Source organism: Musca vetustissima, unplaced genomic scaffold, assembly GCF_032173495.1.
Source record: "Musca vetustissima isolate MV318-11 ecotype Yass unplaced genomic scaffold, APGP_CSIRO_Mvet_v1 utg11553, whole genome shotgun sequence".
Taxonomy (NCBI): Eukaryota; Metazoa; Arthropoda; class Insecta; order Diptera; family Muscidae; genus Musca; species Musca vetustissima.
The window spans coordinates 203398-224593 of record NW_026879400.1 but is presented as its reverse complement, the minus strand read 5'-3'; the positions used below and the strand labels follow the sequence as shown (position 1 = coordinate 224593).

Sequence of the window (21196 nt, the reverse complement as noted above, 5' to 3'; positions counted from 1 at the left end):
GGCGCATATTTGTTCACAATTAAATCCATCAATGAACTAAATGTGAAAGGTATTAATTTCACTTGTATATTTATGACAAATACGAATTAAGTTTTTCAATATTCCTCTGTCTTTAAACACGCTAGCAAGTTTATATGCGGATTGTATTTATATCGTAGCTAATGCGATGTTACATCTGTGAATTAAATTGAAATGTTATCAAGGTTCGACATTTGTCTTCACTCCTTTGCGAAGCAAATTTTTTGCAGCGATCAATTCAATTTGTAACCCGATTAACTTATTTTATTTCTAACGAATTTTATATTTTTTTCTTTCGAAGAGGAGAATTTTTCCTTTCAAACAGGATATATATTTGGTAAATCGGCTGAGAATTGGCGGAGTTACAGTGGTTGAAATAATATAAGTCCGTTAGAAATAAAAGAACTTATTCGCGTTTCAAATTGAAAATCTATGAGACCACGTTTTTCTCTACATTTACCGTCATAAAACTAATTTTCAAAGTGACATAGAAATACCAAAGGTATTTTCGTGGACCAGGGACTAAACAGAATTGGTACATTAGAGCCCCTTAATAATTTTCGTGTTGCACAGTTTAATTAACCCTTTCAGTGTCAACAAAAAAATTTTGTCGAGATAAAAATCTAACATTTTTTTATTTAAAATCTTATAAAGACATAGAGTTTAGAAAAAATAGCACTTTTCATTTTAACCCTCGGACAGTTTCGTCTGTCTTTCAGCAAAAACATCAATAGCAGCGGTACATGGGATAACCGAAAAATCGCAAAAAAAGAGAGTACTTTTAAATGTCAAATGTATTCGACAAAAACACTGAAAGGGTTAATCCACACAAATACAATTGCTTCCATGGTATACACATCTTTTTAGAATTGTCGATGTTTGCTTTTTACAACTTTTCCATTTTTTGACTTTGTCAACTCAGTTGCAAATCGATTTTCGGCTTCTATCGTCTAACATAAACTCTATAAAAAATCGATATTTGTCTTTTATCATTTCGAACGACTAAAACGTAACTCAAAAATACGAGAATTTGATCAGATCAGAGTTCTTGTGATAATGAAGCAACCATTTATAAGAAAAAATACAATTCCATTTCGATCTGTGATTTTTAAATGATTAAAAATCGAATTCCGCTTTCACACTTTTCAGTAAAAACAGTCAAAATTCGACTTACGTATCCCTATACTTCGTATACACCATGATGCAATAATAAGGTGATGTATCACAACAAAAACCTTTGTTTTTGTCTCGATTATCTGTCAAATGTTTTCATATAATATTTCAAATGGTTGGCAACACTGCACATCGAATTCAAGTAGAAATTACCCACTTTGACAGATAATCAAGACATCAGCTGCGCTAAATGGACTGCCTATTCATTGTGCCATGGTATACACCATGGCATGGCACAATGAATAGGTAGTCCATTGAGCGCAGCTGATGTCTTGATTAACTGTCAAAGTGGGTAATTTCTATTTCAATTCGATGTGCAGTGTTGCCAACCATTTGAAATATTATATGGAAAAAATTGACAGATAATCGAGACAAAAACAAAGGTTTTTGTTGTGATATATCACCTTATTATTGCATCAGGCACCATGGAGGTCATCATAAGGGATACATAGTCCAGTGCAAAAGCCGATTTTTGCCTCTTATAATAAATTCGATTTTTAGAATATTCGACTTTTGTCAAACTTGTTCAAAATCGTTTTTATTCGACTTTTACAGACTAACAAAAAATCGACTAAAAATTTAATTTTTTATATGAATTGTTGTCAACAGATAAAATAAAGTTGTGCAATGTATAATTTTAAGGCAATTTGGGCTTTTTAGTAATAAACCAAGCATTCATGAAGAAAATCTAATAGTACGTTTACATTTAACCGGATTTCGTTAACCCAGTGGGTTTCAATTGCCAATTCCTTTGCATATATGTCAAATAAATCCTCATAAAGTAGGTTAACCCGGTGAAAAAGTTCTAGTGTACATGCCGTTTAATGTCGATTATGAAAAGTCGACTTTGTTACTTCCTCAAAGATCAAAAGTCGACTTCGACATTTAGATTTTTCAATGCAAAAAGTAGATTAATCGATTAGTCGAAAGTCGAATTACTTATGCCTAGTATTCATGATGCAATAACAGGGTGATGTATCAAAACAAAAACATTTGTTTTCGTACCGACCATCTGTCAATTTTTTTTCTAGTAATATTTCACATGGTTGGCAACATTTCACATCGAATTCAAGTAGAAACTACGCACTTTGTCAGTTAATGGAGACATCAGCTGCGCTAAATGGACTACCTATTTATTATGCCATGGTCCCGACCATGATGCAATAATAAAGTGATGTATCAAAACAAAAACCTTTGTTTTTATCTCGACCTTCTGTCATATTTTCCCTTATAATATTTCACATGGTTGGCAACATTTCACATCGAATTCAAGTAGAAACTGCGCACTTTGACAGTTAATCGAATCGAGTCAGCTAAATTAATCGATTAATCGAAAGTCGATTTACTTATGCCTAGTATTCATAATGCAATAATAAGGTATCAAAACAAAAACTAATTTATATAACATCAGTACGTTGTGTCAATCGGCCTGGCTATGGATCTTTTAACGAAGCTTAGCAACATCATTCTAGACTATACCAAAATTCGTGCAAATCGAAAGATATATAGGGTCTTTGGTGCACCAATTACCTTAAATCGGATGAAAATACATATGGGAGCTATATCTAAATCTGAACCGATCTCCACGAAACATTGCACACATCATTCTCGATCTTATTCATAACTCTGTGCCAAATTTCGTGCACATCAAAAGATTTCCAGGGACTTTAGTGGACTATTTACCTAAAATCGGGCGAAGCTATATATTGGAGCTATATCCAAATCTGAACCGATTTCCACGAAACTTTGCACACATCATTCTATACTTAATTTAGTACGCTGTGTCAAATTTCGTGCAAATCGAAAGATATATAGGGACTTTGGTACACAATTAACCTTAAATCGAACGAAGATATATATGGGAGCTATATCTAAATCTGAACCGATTTTCACGAAATTTGGCAAACATCATTCTAGACCTTATTCATTACGCTGTGCCAAATTGCGTGAAAGTCAAAATATTCCAAGGACTTTAGTGGACTATTTACCTAAAATCGGGCGAAGCTGTATATGGGAGCTATATCTAAATCTGAACCGATTTTCACGAAACTTTGCACATATCATTCTAAACTTAATTTAGTACGTTGTGCCAAATTTCGTGCAAATCGAAAGATATATAGGGACTTGGGTGCACCATTTACCTTAAATCGGACGAAGATATATATGGGAACTATATCTAAATCTGAACCGATTTTGGCGAAACTTTGCACACATCATTCTTCACCTTATTCATTACGCTGTTTCAAATTTCGTGCAAATCGGAAGATATATAGGGACTTTGGTACACCATTTACGTTAAATCGGTCGAACATATATATGGGAGCTATATCTAAATCTGAACCGATTTTTTCCCAATTTCAATAGGGTTCGTCCTTGGGCCAAACAAATGAGCTGTGCCCAATTTCATCTAATTCGGATCATAAATGCGACCTGTACTTTGTTTACAATTTAACATGGACAGACAGAGGGACGGACGGACGAAAGGACATGCATAAATCGACTTAAAAAGTGATTCTATGCATATTCTCAAAAGGAACCATGGGTCTATCTCGATTATTTTGCCTGTTACAAACATATGCACAAGACATAATACCCTGTACCACAGTGTGGTGAAGGGTATAAAAAATATAATAAATAAATAACAATAACAACCCCAAAATCCAATGCTTATTTAATTACAACAAAGCTAAATAAACAAAACTAATTTTGCAGGCACAGCTACAATACCTTGACATGCTTAATAAATTTTGTTAATAAGTTTATGAAAAATTAAACAACAAAAGCAACAACATTGTAAATATGTCAAATTTCCTGCTAAGGCTGCCAAAGAAATAATGAAGGCGAAAAAATAAACAAAAAAACGATATAATGCAACTGCATGCTGAAAGCTGCTAATGGCCTAAATAATTTTGAAATATATAAATACGATATTTATAAACAAATAATTAAATATTTATGTGTAATTTTTTTGTTTTATTTTTTTTCTAGAATTTGCTTGGGTAACATTGACCACAAATGATACCTATTCATTGGGTGCCTTAGTGTTGGCCCATTCTCTAAGAAGGGCCGGTACAGTCCATCAATTGGCCGTCCTGGTGACACCGGGAGTTTCAGAGTCAATGCGCGAGAAGCTCAAAGACGTGTACAATGTCGTACAAGAAGTCAATATTATGGATTCACAGGACGCGGCCAATTTGGCTCTGTTGTCACGGCCCGAATTGGGCATAACCTTTACGAAATTACACTGTTGGCGTTTGGTGCAGTTTGAGAAGTGTGTGTTCTTGGATTCGGATACTTTGGTGAGAGAGAAATTTAATTTAAATTTTTTTATATAAAAAATAATATGTAATTTTCCTGCTTTTTTCAGGTCTTACAAAATTGTGATGAACTCTTCGATCGCGAAGAATTCTCTGCCGCCCCCGATGTCAGTTGGCCGGATTGTTTCAATTCGGGTGTTTTTGTGTTCAAACCCAGCCAAGCGACCTACGATAAAATCGTTGAGTTCGCTCTGAAAAATGGCAGTTTCGATGGCGGTGATCAGGGTTTGTTGAATCAGTACTTTGCCGATTGGGCCACCAGTGATATTAAGAAACGTCTGCCGTTCTTGTACAATGTGACCGCCTATGCTTCGTACTGCTATTTGCCCGCCTTCAAACAGTTCAGAGATAAAATTAAGATTTTGCATTTTGCCGGTAAAATGAAACCCTGGTTGATGCAATACAATTCCCAATCGAAGGTCGCCAGCGTACCAACATATTACAGTCATGCCAATGATTTGATTCAACTCTGGTGGAATATATTCTTCGATCATGTTCATGCTCAATTGAATACAAATATGGTAAGTGTTGGAAATATTTTTTCTTCTTCTTCTTTTTTTAATTGATTATTTGTTAATTTCCAATTTATTGTCCACACTTTTTTCGATATTTTGTTTATTTTTGGGTTTCAGTATTCTTTTTCCTTCGTTGTGGATTTTCTTCTCCTTTTCGTTCTCTTCTTATGTTTTTTTTTATTAATTTTGTTGGTTATGTTTCCTTGTTGGTTATTTTTGGACCCTTTTTGGTTTGAGGTTTTTGTTGTTGTTTATATAGAAGGGCTGTTAGCTGTTTCCGATCTGTATTATTTGTTAAAATTATTTCGTGAATATATTTATGTGGAAACATGTGAATAAAAAAGTGGCAACATTTCTACCAAATTTGCCAAGAAAAAAAAGGTGAAATTAAAAACCGACCAAAATAAATTTGAAATCAATACAAAGTACCCAAATTTTTACCAAACAAAAAATTTTTTCTGCTCCATATTTTGGACTATTTTGTTAAAAATAATTTAAAACATAATTCCCAATTTTCGATCAAAAATCGACCAATATTCAAACTAAAATTTGTTGGAGAATTTTTTCTGTGTTATTGTCAGGTTATTTAAGATATATTATTTTGGGAGTATGTCTCCTATTGTAAATGTTCTAGATTTTTATTATTTACTAGAATAGTGAAACATTGTACCAAAATAGAAAGCGACCAATTTTCAGAAAATAATTGAAAATCTATTTAAATGGACCAAATTTTGACCAAAAACATATTAAACAAATTCCTCCAAATTTGGGTTTGATAAAAAACCGACCAATTCTCATATTAAAATTGGTGCAAATTTTTTTCTAAAAAGCGACCAATTTTTCTTTATTTTTTTTAATTTTCAATAATTAATAATACATATTATTAATTTTGGATATTGGTATGAATAAATCCAATTGCGCTTGAAAAACATTTTCTTAGGTCGATTTTTTTTTTAAATTAACCCAAAAAACCCAAAAAAAAATCCGACCAAATTTCAAATATTTTTTTTTATCGGAAAATAATAACATTCTTACCCAAAAATATTTTTGCTTTAACAATATAAATTATCTTGGGTCAAAATTGAAGAAATGGCAAAATTTCAAAGTACAGTAAAATTGGTCGGATTTTTTTTTTTAAATTTTGTTTTGAAACTTTTTTTTAACTTATGAAGGCATTTTGTTAGTCTCCTTAAAAAATAAATAAAATCCGACCAAATTTCAAAAAATATTTTTTTCTCTGAAAATACCCAATTTTTGTCCAAATTATTTATACCCTTCGCTACACCTGTGTTACTTGGTTTTGTGCGTATGTTTGTAACAGGCAAAAGGAAACTAGATAGACTCATGGTTCCTTTTGAGAATATGCATATAGAACCACTTTTTGAGTCGATTTGTGCATGTCCGTCCGTCCGTCCGTCTGTCTGTCCATGTTAAATTGTAAACAAAGTACAGGTCGCATTTATGATCCGAATTGGATGAAATTTGGCATAGGTCACTTATTTGGCCCAAGGACCAGATTTAGATATAGCTCCCATATATATTTTCGTCCGATTTAATGTAAATGGTGTACCAATGTCCCTATATATCGTTCGATTTGCACGAAATTTGGCACAGCGTATTAAAATAAGCCTAGAATGATGTGTGCTAAGTTTCGTTGAAATCGGCCCCGATTTAGATATAGCATCCATACATACTTTCGTCCGATTTAATTTAAATGATCCACTAAACTCTCAATGTTTGTCCGATTAAGATGATATTTGGAACACCATACCGTATTATGTCTATAATGATGTATACGAAGTTTCGTTGCCAGATATAGATTTAGATATAGCCCCCATATATATTTTCGTCCGATTTTAAAGAAACGGATCACCGAAGCTTCTATATTTCTTTCGATTAACACGAAATTGTACATAGCTTATTTAATTGAGACTAGAATGATGTATACGAAGTTTCTTTGAAACCGGTTCAGATTTAGATATAGCTCCCATATATATTTTCGTCCGACTTTAAGGAAATGGTGCCCCAAAGCCCCTATATTTCTTTCGAATTACACGAAATTGTTCATAGCATATTAAATCGGGTCTAGAATGATTTGTGTAAAGTTTCGTTAAAATCGGTCCAGATTCAGATATAGCTCTATTTCTTTCGATTGACACGAAATTGTGCCTAGCGCATCCAATTGAGTGTATAATGATATGTGCTATGTTTCGTTGAAATCGGTTCAGATTTTGATATAGCTCCTATATATATTTTCGTCCGATTTTAAGGAAATGGTCCCCCAAGCCCCTATATTTCTTTCGAATTACACGAAATTGTGTATAGCATATTAAATCGGGTCTAGAATGATTTGTGTAAAGTTTCGTTAAAATCGGTCCAAATTCAGATATAGCTCCCATATATATTTTCATGCGATTTTAAGAATATGGAGCACTAAAGACTCTCTATTTCTTTCGATTGACACGAAATTGTGCCTAGCGCGTCCAATTGAGTGTATAATGATATGTGCTAAGTTTCGTTGAAATCGGTTCAAATTTAGATAGAGCCCCATATATATATATATATATATATATTGCCCGATTTTAAGGAAATGGAGTCCCTATAATAATCCTGTAAACAATCGCAAATCGTTTTTTTTCTAGAAAAAAATCTCTAAGTCGCTGAGAAACTTCTTTTCTATGGAAAAAAATCCTCAGGTTGCTGAGAACATTTATTTCTATAAAAAAATTCCTGAGGTCGCTGAGGACACTATTTTTCTATAGAAAAAAAAATCCTCAGGTCGCTGAAGACACTTTTTTCTATAGAAAAAATAATCCTCAGTCGCCTATGGATTTTTCTCCTATAGAAAAAAGAGTCCTCAGCTGCCTGAGGAATTTTTTCCTAAGGATCCTGAGGGCACTTTTTGCTATAGAAAAAAACTCAGGTCTCTGAGGACACTTTTTTCTATAGAAAAAAATTCCTCAGGTCTCTATGGACACTTTTTTCTATAGAAAAAAATTCCTCAATTCTCTGATGGCACTTTTTTCTATAGAAAAAAATTCCTCAGGTCTCTGAGGACACTTTTTTTCTATAGAAAAAAATTCCTCAATTCTCTGAGGGCACTTTTTTCTATAGAAAAAAAATTCCTCAATTCTCTGAGGGCACTTTTTTCTATAGAAAAAATTCCTCAATTCTCTGAGGGCACTTTTTTGTATAGAAAAAAAATCCGCCGATCTCTCAGGACACTTTTTCTATGGAAAAAAATCCTCAGGTGTCAGAGGACACTTTTTTCTATAGAAAAAAATTCCTCAGGTCTCTGAGGACACTTTTTTGTATAGAAAAAAAATCCGCAGATCTCTCAGGACGCTATGGATAAAATTCCTCAGGTGTCAGAGGACACTTTCTTCTATAAAAAAATGCTCTGGTCTCTGACGACATTTTTTGCTATAGGAAAATTCCTCAGGTCTCTTAGGACACTTTTCAAATATAGCTACCAGATATATGTTCATCCGATTTATAAAAATGGTGCACTAAACTCTCAATATTTGTCCGATTAAGACAACATTTGGAATACCATACCGTATTAAGTCTATAATGATGGGTACGAAGTTTCGTTGAAATCTGTACAGATTTACCATATATATTTTCATCCGATGTTAAGGAAACTGATCACTAAAACCCGTATATTTCTTTCGATCGACCCGAAATTGTGCATAGCTTATCAAATTGTGTCTATAAGGATGTGAGTAAAGTTTCGTTGAAATCGGTTCAGATTTTGATGTAGCTCCCATATATATTTTCCCTTTTCATTTTAAATATTTTTTTCCAATTCGAAAATTTTTTATTTTTTTCTCAAAGTTTTTTTTTTATCAAATTTTCATTTATTTAAATCCCCAAAAATGTGTATATTTTCTGAAAATATCTATTTTTCTTATCCATGACAAGCTTACACTTCTTATAGAAGTCAATGAAGAGGAAAATACAGCCAATGAAAATGAAAATAATAAAAATAAGGAAGAGGTAAGACATCAGACGAATATGATGGTGGTCAATTTAGTTTTTGGGGCACAATTGAAAAGAATGCACCTCCTATAGTGTTACAGCACCAATTAAATGTGGCAAAAATATTTTTGTGAGGCCAAAAAAATACGCATCCTTCACTGTGTCTCCATTCTGTCAAAAATTTTATGTTTATGAGCTTTTCCAAGAATTTTCATTTTTTTCTGAACGAATTATTTTTATTTAATTAGTAGTAACATTAATTATTTACCTCTACTTATTTAGTTCAGATTAGTTTTTTTTTTCTTTTGCTTTGTAGTGCAGTATTTTTATTTCTGTTTGTTCCTTCATTCACAGCAACAAAAATAGAGAAAAACAGAATAGAGCAAACACTGTATCTGTTTATCATTTAGTTGGCCGGTTTTCTGTTTAATTTTTTTTTGTTTGATTTTCATTTAGTGGCCACACCCAAATCATTGACGCATCAATGAAGCTATTTGGAACGATGATCTTCTTTTTTTTTGTTGAAATTTGCCAAATGATTTTCTTTGCAATTTTTTTTATTTGCTGATTTTGAAAATTGGCTTTTGGCCAATGTTTAAAAAGAAAAAAAACTTTTTTTGATCTATATAGCATCGTTTTTTTCAAAAGAACAATATTTAAATACTGTTTGTATCATCCACCTTTTGATCATTCTTATAAGAAGATATGTTTGTTGTTGCCTTGCGACTGTGGTCGAACTATTTTTATGGAATTATTTTTATTAGTTTTTTTCCTGGGAATTTTATGAAAATTATATTTAAAAAAAATAATATTTATACTGGAGTATTGTATTTCATAAAGAGGAGAGGAATATGAAATTATGGGTCGCTGCAAAAAATAAAATTTTATAAAATTAAAAAAAAAATTTTAGATATTTACAAAAAAATTATTGTAAATATCTACAATTATTTTTGAAGTTTTTGGGCACTGAGTAGAAAATTTTCCTACCATCAAGTATCAATATTGGCCCTAGTTTCCGGATGGCCCCATATAATGGTACTCGCCTTGTTGACCACGAAGTCAGGCGCCAACGAAACGAACTTCTCATTGGGGTCGTATCGCTGGTAACGTAAGAACTTTGAATTGTCACAAGAGACATTTGGGTTTGAAAGGTTTTTTTGTAAAGAAGCTATTAATAGCTTCTGGGGAGAATATCCCAACAAAAAACTAAGGGAACTGATGAGGATCAGTGGCGAGATCCGAAACTATAGTCTTCCCTGCCTTACCCCTCGACGGACAATGCCATACATTCCCCACTAATAAATAGTTTTTTTTTTTTATAAAAAAACAACAAACTGGGATTAAGCCTGACTATTTTGCAAAAACAAAGTACTCGCACAATATTAAGTTTTTTGATGCTTTTGGGCATAATTTTCAAACTATATGGCTGTAATTTGGAATTTTTGGTTCTCAATGGGGAGTACATTTTTGTGCTAAAAATAATTATTCAAACACTTACCATAAGTTATTATTATTAACCCACATTTTGTGGTAATCTTCATATAACGAAATTGCTCGATATTTTCTATATTTGAAAAAATCGACAAACTTCCTAGAGCCAACAGGCAAAGACAGAGTACTTTATTTTTACGCATATGTTTGTAAAAGGTATAAGGAAACGATAAAGGCCCGTGGTTCCTTTTGAGAATATGCATAGAATCACTTTCTGAGTCGATTTATGCACGTCCGTCCATCCGTCCATTATACAAGTCTGTCCATGTTAAATTGTGAACAAAGTACAATTCGCATTTATGATCCGAACTGGATGAAATTTGGCACAGCTCATTTGTTTGGCCCAAGGACGAACCCTATTGAAATTGGGAAAAATCGGTTCAGATTTAGATATAGCTCCCATATATAGTTTCGTCCGATTTAAGGTAAATAGTGCACCAAAGACCCTATATATATGTCGATTTGCACGAAATTTGGTATAACGTACTGAATTGAGCCTAAGGTTATGTCTGCCAAGTTTCGAGAAAATCGGTTCAGATTTAGATATAGTTCCCATATATAGCTTCGTCCGATTTCATGTAAATGGTGCACCAAAGCCCCTATATTTCATTCGATTTACACCAAACTTTGCTCAGCATATTAAATTGAGGCTATAATGGTGTGTGCTAAGTTTTGTTGAAATCGGTTCAGAATTAGATATAGCTCTCATATACATTTTCGTCCGATTTTATGTAAATGGCGCACCAAAGGTAGTAAATTTTCTTCGATTTAAACGAAATTGTGCACAGCGTATTAAATTGAGCCTATAATGATGTGTGCTAAGTTTCTTTGAAATCGGTTCAGTTTAAAATATAGCTTCCATATATATATTTTCATCCGATTTATTGTATATGGTGAACCAAAGTCCCTATATTTCATTCGATTTACACCAAACTTTGCCCAGCTTATTAAATTGAGGCTAAAATGGTGTGTGCTAAGTTTCATTGAAATCGGTTCAGATTTAGATATAGCTCTCATATATATTTTCGTCCGATTTCAGGTAAATGATGCACGAAACTCCCAATATTTGTCCGATGGGACAAATTTTTGTATTGCGAAATCTATTGAGTCAAAAATGAAGTGTGTCAAGTTTTGTTGAAATCGGTTCAGATTTAGGTATAGCTACCATATATATTTTCAGCCGATTTTAAGTAAATGATGCACCAAAGCCCCTATATTTCTTTCGATTTACCCGAAATTGTGCACAGTGTATTGAATTCAGTCGAGAATAATGTTTGTTAATTTTCGTTGAAATCGGTTCAAATTCATATATAGCTCCCATATATAGTTTCGGCCGATTTTAAGTAAATGGTACACCAAAGAGCCCTTGTTTGTTCGATTTACCTGAAATTTGGCATAGCGTAGTAAATCAAGGTTAGAATGATGCATGTTAAGTTTCATTGAAATCGGTTCAGATTTAGATATAGCTCTCATATATAATTTCGTTCGATTTTATGTAAATGGCGCACCAAAGTTTTCGATTTACACGAAGTTGTGCACAACTTATTAAAATTAGACTATACTGATGTGTGTTAAGTTTCGTGAAAATCGGTTAAGGTTTAGATATAGCCCACATTATATGACATTTTTCGGAGGGATTATGCGGTATATATTTTTGAAATTATGCAACTAGTAGCCAACGTACCGAAATAAGTCTTTGTAAAATTTGCTTTAAATCGGTTAAGAATTAAATATAATTTCCATATATTTCAGGTATTTATAAAGTTTCCTTATGTATTTTATTACGATTTAATTTTCCTTTAAATCGATCCTGATAAGCATACAGGGTTGCCCATATTCGACGGACCCATGTTGTTTTTTTTTATCAAAGAAAAAAATAAAAATTTGGCGGTTGGCAATGTTAATCATTTAATTTGTTCCAAGTAGATTTGTTTACATCAATTTTTGAATATGATATCTCTCAAATGGCCGCCCTGGCGTTGATGACGTATTGTGCCCTTTTTGCTGCATTTTCCATCGTTTTTGCCAACATTTCGGCGGAATAGCGGCTATTTCTTCACGAATGTTGTCCTTGAGCTCTTCTACGGTCCTTGGCTTGTTAACGTAAACATTTGACTTAAAATATCACCACAAGAAGTCAGGCGGCATCAAATCGGGCGAACGCGGTGGCCAGTCCAAATCACCACTTTTCGACATCAAACGGTCCGGAAACAAATTTTTAGAAAATCGATTGTTATGCGACTTGTGTGCGGTGGAGCGCCGTCTTGTTGAAACCAGAACTGCCTCATACGCTTTCGACGAATAATTGGCATCACAAAATTGGTCATCATGTCGCGATAACGCTGCTGATTGATGGTAACAGCATGGCCATTTTCATTTTGGAAGAAAAACGGCCCAATGACCGTTTTCGCACTAACGCCGCACCAAACTGTGACTTTTTCGTCATGAAGAGGCACTTCTTGAATCTCTTGAGGATTTTCAGTAGCGTAAAAACGGCAATGTTGCTTATTTACGGTCCCATTCAATGTGAAATGGGCTTCATCGGACATGATAATTTTGTTCCAAAATTGCTCGTCATCTTCGGCCATTTCGATGACAATTTGGGCCCATTCCAATCGACGAGGCTTGTCCGCAGGCAACATTCTTTGCGTCAATTGAATTTTGTACGGGAACAAATGCAAATCAATGCGAATAATCCGTTGTAAAGTGGACCGAGCCATGCCCAACTGCTGAGAACGGCGTTTTTGGGATGTTCTTGGGGACCTCGCAACACTGGCTCGTACGGCAGCGATTAGGAAGAGCCTTACCAGTCGAAAATGTTTCGTATAAACGCTTAATGGTGTTCTTAGAAGGCGCACTTCTAACATTTTTTAATGTTTTAAAAGCACGTTGAGTTTTCACAACTGACTTCTTCTGTTGAATGTAAATTTCAACTATTTCGCTCACGTGGCGTGTATTGGTTCATGGTAAAAATATGCTTGGACTGACGCTTCAAATGCGGTATGTCATTAAGCGATGTGACATCTCTGTCAAAAGTTATGGCGTTGCCAGATGGGTCCGTCGAATATGGGCAAACCTGTATAGCTCTTACACGCAATTTTGTTCGATTTCATACCCTAAACACTCTAAATCCGCTCAATTGACATGACATGTTGCATAGATGTCAGATTGATATGTGCATGGATTGAATAAAATAAGTATAAGTATTTATATGGATCACATATTTAATTTCATTCGATTTTGTGTTAAGTGTCCTCCAATTATCCTGCGTCTATTGTATCGACAGGTTATTGTACGTATAGTGCCAAAATTATTAGAGAAGGCCGTTTATTACGTTTCTTTTTTAGTTTCAATTTTCTATCCTCATCCTCAAAGCCGGTGTGTTCTCCGTCCTCTACCATTCCTCTTAAATTCTCCAACTCCACGGTAGAACATAATTAAACGATTTTTTTAATAAAATTTATAACTTTGCCACTTCTCTGCAATTGTTTGGAATATATTTTTATATTTTTTTTTCGAAAATTGCGTTAAATTGCTTCAGTTCCAATTCCCCATTTCCTGAGGTTATTTTTGGAATGCTTTATTTCACAATTATCAAATTTGTTCCATGTCTCTGCACAAAATAAACGTGTTAAAATGTTATCGATAAATAACATTTGTTTCACTCATCATATGATTAATTATGTCCTTTCTTTCTCTTTTGTTATCACTCTCCACTCAAACTCTCATCAACAATTATCACCTTGTTTTCATTTCTTTTTAATTTTTATTTTGCTAATTTCGATCATATTCTTCAATCAAACATGTCAAAACAAAACAAACAAAAAAACTAGAGATATTCATGTCCCTCTCTAACCAATTGGAAAAGTAACTATGACAATGTAAGACTGCAACAACAGCAACAACAAATGCAATATCATCAGGAACAACAACAACATGAATATAATAATCATTACAATGAATATAAAGAACACATCGATACATTTTACCAAACGAAGGCTGAAATAAAATTTCATGATCCTTGGGAAGATTACTATAGGAAGCAGGAGCGAGAGGCCGAAATGCAAAGGCAACGAGAAGAGGCTCAGCGCATTATAACACCCGAGCCAGAAAATCATTACAATGCAAACAACAACAATACACATTATCATCACCAAGAAACATATGGTGAGAATAATTCTCAGTGCTATTATGAAGAGTCACAGAGTACAAGAGATAATAATCACGAGGAAGAGAGATATGAGTGGCACAATGAATATGAAAATCACAGAGAGCCAGAGAGTAGTAATGACTATCACATTGAAATAGTTCCTAATCAAGAGCATAGTAACAACAATAATAATTCACATTATGAGTACAGAGAACAAGAACATGTAGAAGAAGAGCATGTCTTTTATGAAGAGAACAAAGACTGTTATGAAGAACAGCATCATCGTAATCACGATGATGATTATCAAGAGAGAGTAGTAAATTATTCCCATGAAGAGAACAAAGAATATCCAAATAATGAAGAGTGCCAGTGTAACACAGAGGCTGAACTAAATAATTCCATATTGCATTCAAATGACAATAACGATAACGACATTATGAAAACCAAAAATATCGATAATACTGCCAATGAAAATATCACACCTCAATCGCCAACAAGTGATAATGCAGCCGGCACAACAGATGATCTGTCAAAAAATCAAGAGGTAACCCCAGTGTGTACCCACATCTCCTCCATACAAGTATTGAAAAACTAAAGTTGATGGCACTTCGTTAGTGATGTTCATACAATACAGTCATATATTCCATAAGCATTTTAGTGTTGTATAAATGCAAAAAATGACGTTGAAACCATTTCGATAACATGCGATAAATTTAATTTAAGGGCAAGGATATTTTGATTTGTTTTCATAGGCGAATATATGGTTGATGGTTGGTTGATGGTTGTTTAAAATTTTCATCAACTGCTGAATATTCGAATATAAATTAAAGAAAAAAAATAAATGTAAATTTCGATAACTCTCGATAAATTGAATAGTTTGGATTTGTTGACAATAAGATTCAGTGAATTAGCGGACTTGTTTCGATTTCGTAAAATTGTGTAATTATTGAAACAAATCGAAGCGCAAAGCGCAAAAATTCGGAATTGTGATATTTTAGGAGATTTTAAATTTCGAAACTATAAAAATTTGAAACATTTTTTGGATTTATCGAAGTTTATAAAAGTCGATAAATTGTGTATTGTTGATAATCGATACAATTAATAACAAAATCACTTCAAAATTAACAAAATATTAACAATTACCAAAAATAATATAAAATTCTTTCTTACAAAATAAAAAATTTCGAATTTCGATAACTCTCGATAAATGAACAAAAATTAATGTATGTGGTATAAATTATGATCAACTCTTTAGGAAAATAGCGACAACTATTCAAAACACTTAAAAATTGCAAACATTTTTAGAATTTATCGACCGCATTCACGAATTCGATAATTTGAATATTGTGTGAAAATTGAAGAGATAATCGAAATAATTGTGGAAATTTATTATGTTCAGATATTATTTGAGGAAAAGGACAAATAGCACTTGACATTTCATGAAAAAGATTAAATTTTCGTACAAATTCAAATTTTCAGAATTTCGATAACAATCGATAAATTGACAAACCTTGAATGATATATTATGTTTAGGCACATTTTTTTTGGGAAATGTCGGCAAACTGTAAAAATTTGAAAAAAATTAGGTTTATCGTAATTTAAAAAAATCGATAACTTCAGTATTGTTGTATAATCGATAAAAATTTACAGCAAAATACTATTATCATAATTAATATGGAGAGAAAAGACAAATAACGCTTGATATTTCAATAAATATTTTAAATTTGTTACAAATTAAAAATGTGCAAATTTCGATATCTCTCGATAAATTGGCAAAATTTCGATAAATTATATTTTTTTATGTTTTAGTCTTCTGTGAAGATTTTGTAGTGATTTCGGTTGAAACCATTAGGCAAAATATAGAAAATCTGAAAAAAGTATGAATTATTTTGAGAGTTATCGAAATTTAGATTTTCGATAAATTATATATATTTTTTAATTTTAGGTCTTCTATGAGGAATTTGTAATGATTCTGGTTAATATCATTATTCAAATATTGAAAATCTGAAAAAGTATGATATATTTTCAGATTTATCGAAGTTTAGATTTTCGATAAATTAAATATATTTCAAAAATTTGATCTTTAAAAGTACCGGACACTTTTTTCAAGAAATGCAAAAATAAACTTATTTTAAGCTAAATCTTAATATGAAAATAATCGACATACAGTCTATTTTTTACTTGAGAGTTATCGAAATTAGTTATTCGATAAATTAATTAATAACTATATATTATTTGTAAAAAATCATCATGTTTGCAAAATTTTACAAAATATGTGAAATTTGCCGATTTTTTAAAGTTATCGAAATTGATAATTCCGATAAATTTTATTAACGATAAATTATATGCTATTTTTTTTCTTTTTTAATAAAACAAATATCGCAGTAATATTTTGAAATTTGAAAAAAAAAATTTTGCCGATTTTTTACAGTTATCGAAAGTGGTAATTCCGATAAATTTTGTTATCGATAAATTATTTGTTACTTTTTCCTCTTTTAGTAAAACAAATAGAGCCATATTATGTTTAAAATTTTAAAAGAAATTTTTGCCGATTTGTGCGAGTTATCAAAAATTGTAATATCGATAAATTATTTGTTGATTTTTTTCTCTCTCTTAGTAAAATAAATATATTTGAAATTTGGAAAGAAATTCGCCTATTTTGAGAGTTATCGAAATGTATCCGATACATTTTGTTATCGATAAATTATTTGTTACTTTTTTCCTCTTTTAGTAAATCAAATAGGGTCATATTATATTTAAAATTTTAAAAGAATTTTTTGCCGATTTTTGAGAGTTATCGAAAATTGTAATATCGATAAATTTTGTTATCGATAAATTATTTGTTGATTTTTCTCTCTCTCTCTCTTAGTAAAACAAATATAACCGTAATATATTTGAAATTTGAAAAGAAATTCGCCTATTTTGAGAGTTATCGAAAATTGGAATTTCAATAAATGTTAATTCCGATAAATTTTGTTATCGATAAATTATTTGTTACTTTTTCCTCTTTTAGTAAAACAAATAGAGCCATATTATGTTTAAAATTTTAAAAGAAATTTTTGCCGATTTGTGCGAGTTATTTAATTTATTTAATTTTTTTTCTCTTGGTATAACAAATATAGCCGCAAAGAAATTTGTATTTTTTGTACTTTAAAAAAGTCATCGATTGTTATCGAAATCATTTTTAACGTTAATTTTGCATTTAAAAGTACCTCTCAACATTTCGTATCTTGTGCGTAGTTGTCGAATCGTTGTCATCGTCGATATATATCTTATGGATTAGCATCATGGTGGTGTTGTTGTTGTCGTCTCTATATACATACACATATTTGTATATATGTGTGTGTGTGAGTTTATCGATTTTGTAAAGCTGCATTGTTATTTAGTCGTCCCTGTGGTTGTGGTTCTCTCCATTTATAAATTTTACACTGCATCCATATATTGTTGTTGTCATTGTTCTACATCGTCCACATTGTTGTTGTTTTTGGGAGTTTATCGTCACTTATCGATTATCATTTGATTGCACAGTGTGTTGTATGCCATGTGTTTTGTCCACTTCATCATGAACATATCATCTCTTGTGTTATTTTTTTGTTCACTCTCTCTCTCACTCACTTTCTCTCTTCATCATAGTTATGTTAGCATTTACACATACACACCTACATACAATTTAGCCATTAGATTGTTCATCCTATTTAGAGTTAATTAAACTAGATTTACCATCCACCTACCTACAAATATTCTATAGTAATCTTCCTTTAAAGGTAACATGAAAAAAAAAATATTTTGTAATTTTGATTTCGATTTAATTTTGAAAAAACAAAAATACTGGTGTTTAACCCCCCTCTAATTATTTTTTCGATATTTTTGATTATACATACATATATTAGACTAGACTAATTTGGGCTTTTGGGGATATTTATGTGTTAAATGTTGTACAAATTTTGTGAGGTTATGTGAATTGTAATGAAAATTAATCGATTTCCATTTTTGTCTCTCTTTCTTTTTACAGGCTGGTTTGGCTGGTGCTTTGTCACAACTGCGTTTGGGTGAACCCCGTACCCCCGAGCAAGAAGCTTACGAGCATTTGATGCGTCGTCAATGCTGGGAATCTGGACAAATCGATTATTTGGGTCGTGATTCCTTCGATAATATTTGGAAGAGAATTACACAGACCCTGGAGAATAAGCCAGCGGATGATGATGACAAAACGGGTAGCTCTTAAAACTAAAATAAAAACAAACAAAAAAACGCACATATACAGCACACACCCACACAAATACCTCCATTCATACACATACATACTCACCTATTGCACCTATGAATGAATCACTCAATGCACGTCTCAAAAAAGATAAAAAAAATCATTACACTCACATCCATACATTGTTACAATGTAGTTAAACTAGTGAGTTTATGATTTTGCACTTTATCGATAAATATCGATAACCATTTACAATGTCACAAGTTCATTGTGAAAACAAACAACAACAAAAAATGCATCCCTCCAGCATTTGTATGAAAATTCCCCCCTTCACAAAACTCGAATTTTTCAATTAGAAATTTAAGACCATCATTTAATTTATTTTTTATACAAAAAACACAATTATCGTTTATCGATTACAAAAAAATATATTTATTTTTATTGAAATCATAAACACAATAAAATCGTTTCAAATAAATCACAAATAAAAAGCATTTCAGCATTTCTTTTGAACTTGTATTTTGTGGCATAAAATCGTTTCGTACATTAACAAAAAAATCGACATCGTTATCGAAAATATGAAGTATTGTGCGAGTGTGTGTGTCTGTTATCGTTTCATCATCGTGTCTTAATCGTGTGTCATTTCAAATTTAATTATTATTTTTATTATTATTATTATTTTAATTTATAGTGTGAACGTTTTCTTTACCAAAAGTTGTTTAATACAAATTTAAATCAACACAAAAAAACAAAGAATGAATAAAAATTTTTATTACCTACCTATTTTCAATGTAGTTTAATTTTGTTTTATTTATTTTTTAATGTTTAAAAATTATTTTTTTTTTGATTTATCATTATCATTAATTTTAGTGTTTATCATTAATTTTAGTGTTTAGTGGTCGTATAAGCATTGCCTGCATGTAAGTTTCACATTTAGTTGTGTTCATTTTCTATTACAAATGTCCACAGAGTTATATATGCATTTATAAAAAAAAATATCGATAATTTTCGATAAACATAATTATCGAAATATGCGTGAACTTAATGAAAAAAAAATACAATTTTTATAACATAATTTAGTACTAAATATATATTTCGATAATTTCAGATAAATAAGAATTCGAAAAAAATATTAACAGCTGTTATCGAAATTATATTTTATTTTTTATAGTTTTATATGGAAACCAAACATTTTTTTTTGAAAACTGAGTTATCGGGGTTTTTTAATATTATCAAAATTATTATAATTTTGTATAAAAACTCTATAAAAATAATTCAATTAATCGACAACAAGGTGAAGTGTATATAAAATTTGTCATTCCGTGTGAAAATATCTCGAATTCATCGCCGAACCTCATAAAATCATATATACCTATACTTCTGATCAGAATAATATCCTAATTCGATTTAGGCATGTTCGACTGTCGGTCTATTGAAACTACGCATTACTTAAGAGAGAGCTTTGAAATTTTACACAAATGTAGTTATTACATTTATATAACATTTAACTCCAACCTCCAATATTCGGTATTTTTGGGGATCTTGGGCACGTTTTCCAACCGAACTAGGTGTTATTTGGTATTTTGGAGTCTCATTGGGCACCAAAACTTCCTACCAAAAATTATCAATATCGGTTCAGGTTTTGGTATAGACCTTTAACCGAACATTTAACCGAACCCCAAATGTTCCGTAATTTGAGGATTATAGCCACGTTTTTTAGACGAATTTATGGTGATTTTATATTTTGGAATCTCATCGGGTGCCAAACCTTCCAACCAAAATTTATTAATAACGGTCCACGTTTTGGTGAAGTCCCCATATAATCAAACCTCCAATATTCGGTACTTTGGGGTTCTTGGGCCTGTTTTCTAACCGAATTGGCTGTAATTTGGTATTTTGGGTTCTAATTAGGTGACAAATCTTCATACCAAATATGATCAATATCGGTTCAAGTTTTCCAATAGCCCCCGAATAACTGAACCTCCAATTTTCGGCATTTTGGTAATCTTGGCACGTTTTCCAACCGAATTGGCTGTAATTTGGTAATTGGACACCAAACCTTCATACCAAATATTATCAATATCAGTTCAAGTTTTGTTATATCCTTCTTTTAACCCAACCCCGAATTTTCGATTTTTTGGGGTTCTTGGGTACGTTTTCCAACCGAATTGGCTCTAATTTGATATTTAGGGTTCGCGTTGGTTGCCAAAACCTCCTACCAAAAATTATAAATATCGTTTCCTGTTTTGTTATTTTGGCCACGTTTTCTAACCGAATTGACTGTAATTTGATATTTTGAAATCTCATTGGGTGCCAAAATCTCCTACCAAAAATTATCGAACGAATT

The 21196-nt window shown here is 31.9% G+C and overlaps 1 protein-coding gene across 1 annotated transcript; it reads left to right on the top strand.

Moving 5' to 3' along the window:
* Positions 1–4157: 4157 nt before the first annotated feature.
* Positions 4158–18920, top strand: LOC133324287 (glycogenin-1). Its single transcript, XM_061533132.1, has 3 exons — positions 4158–4490; positions 4559–5029; positions 18658–18920. The coding sequence occupies exons 1-3, from the start codon at positions 4311–4313 to the stop codon at positions 18868–18870; spliced, it is 864 nt and encodes a 287-aa protein (XP_061389116.1). The 5' UTR covers positions 4158–4310; the 3' UTR covers positions 18871–18920.
* Positions 18921–21196: the final 2276 nt, after the last annotated feature.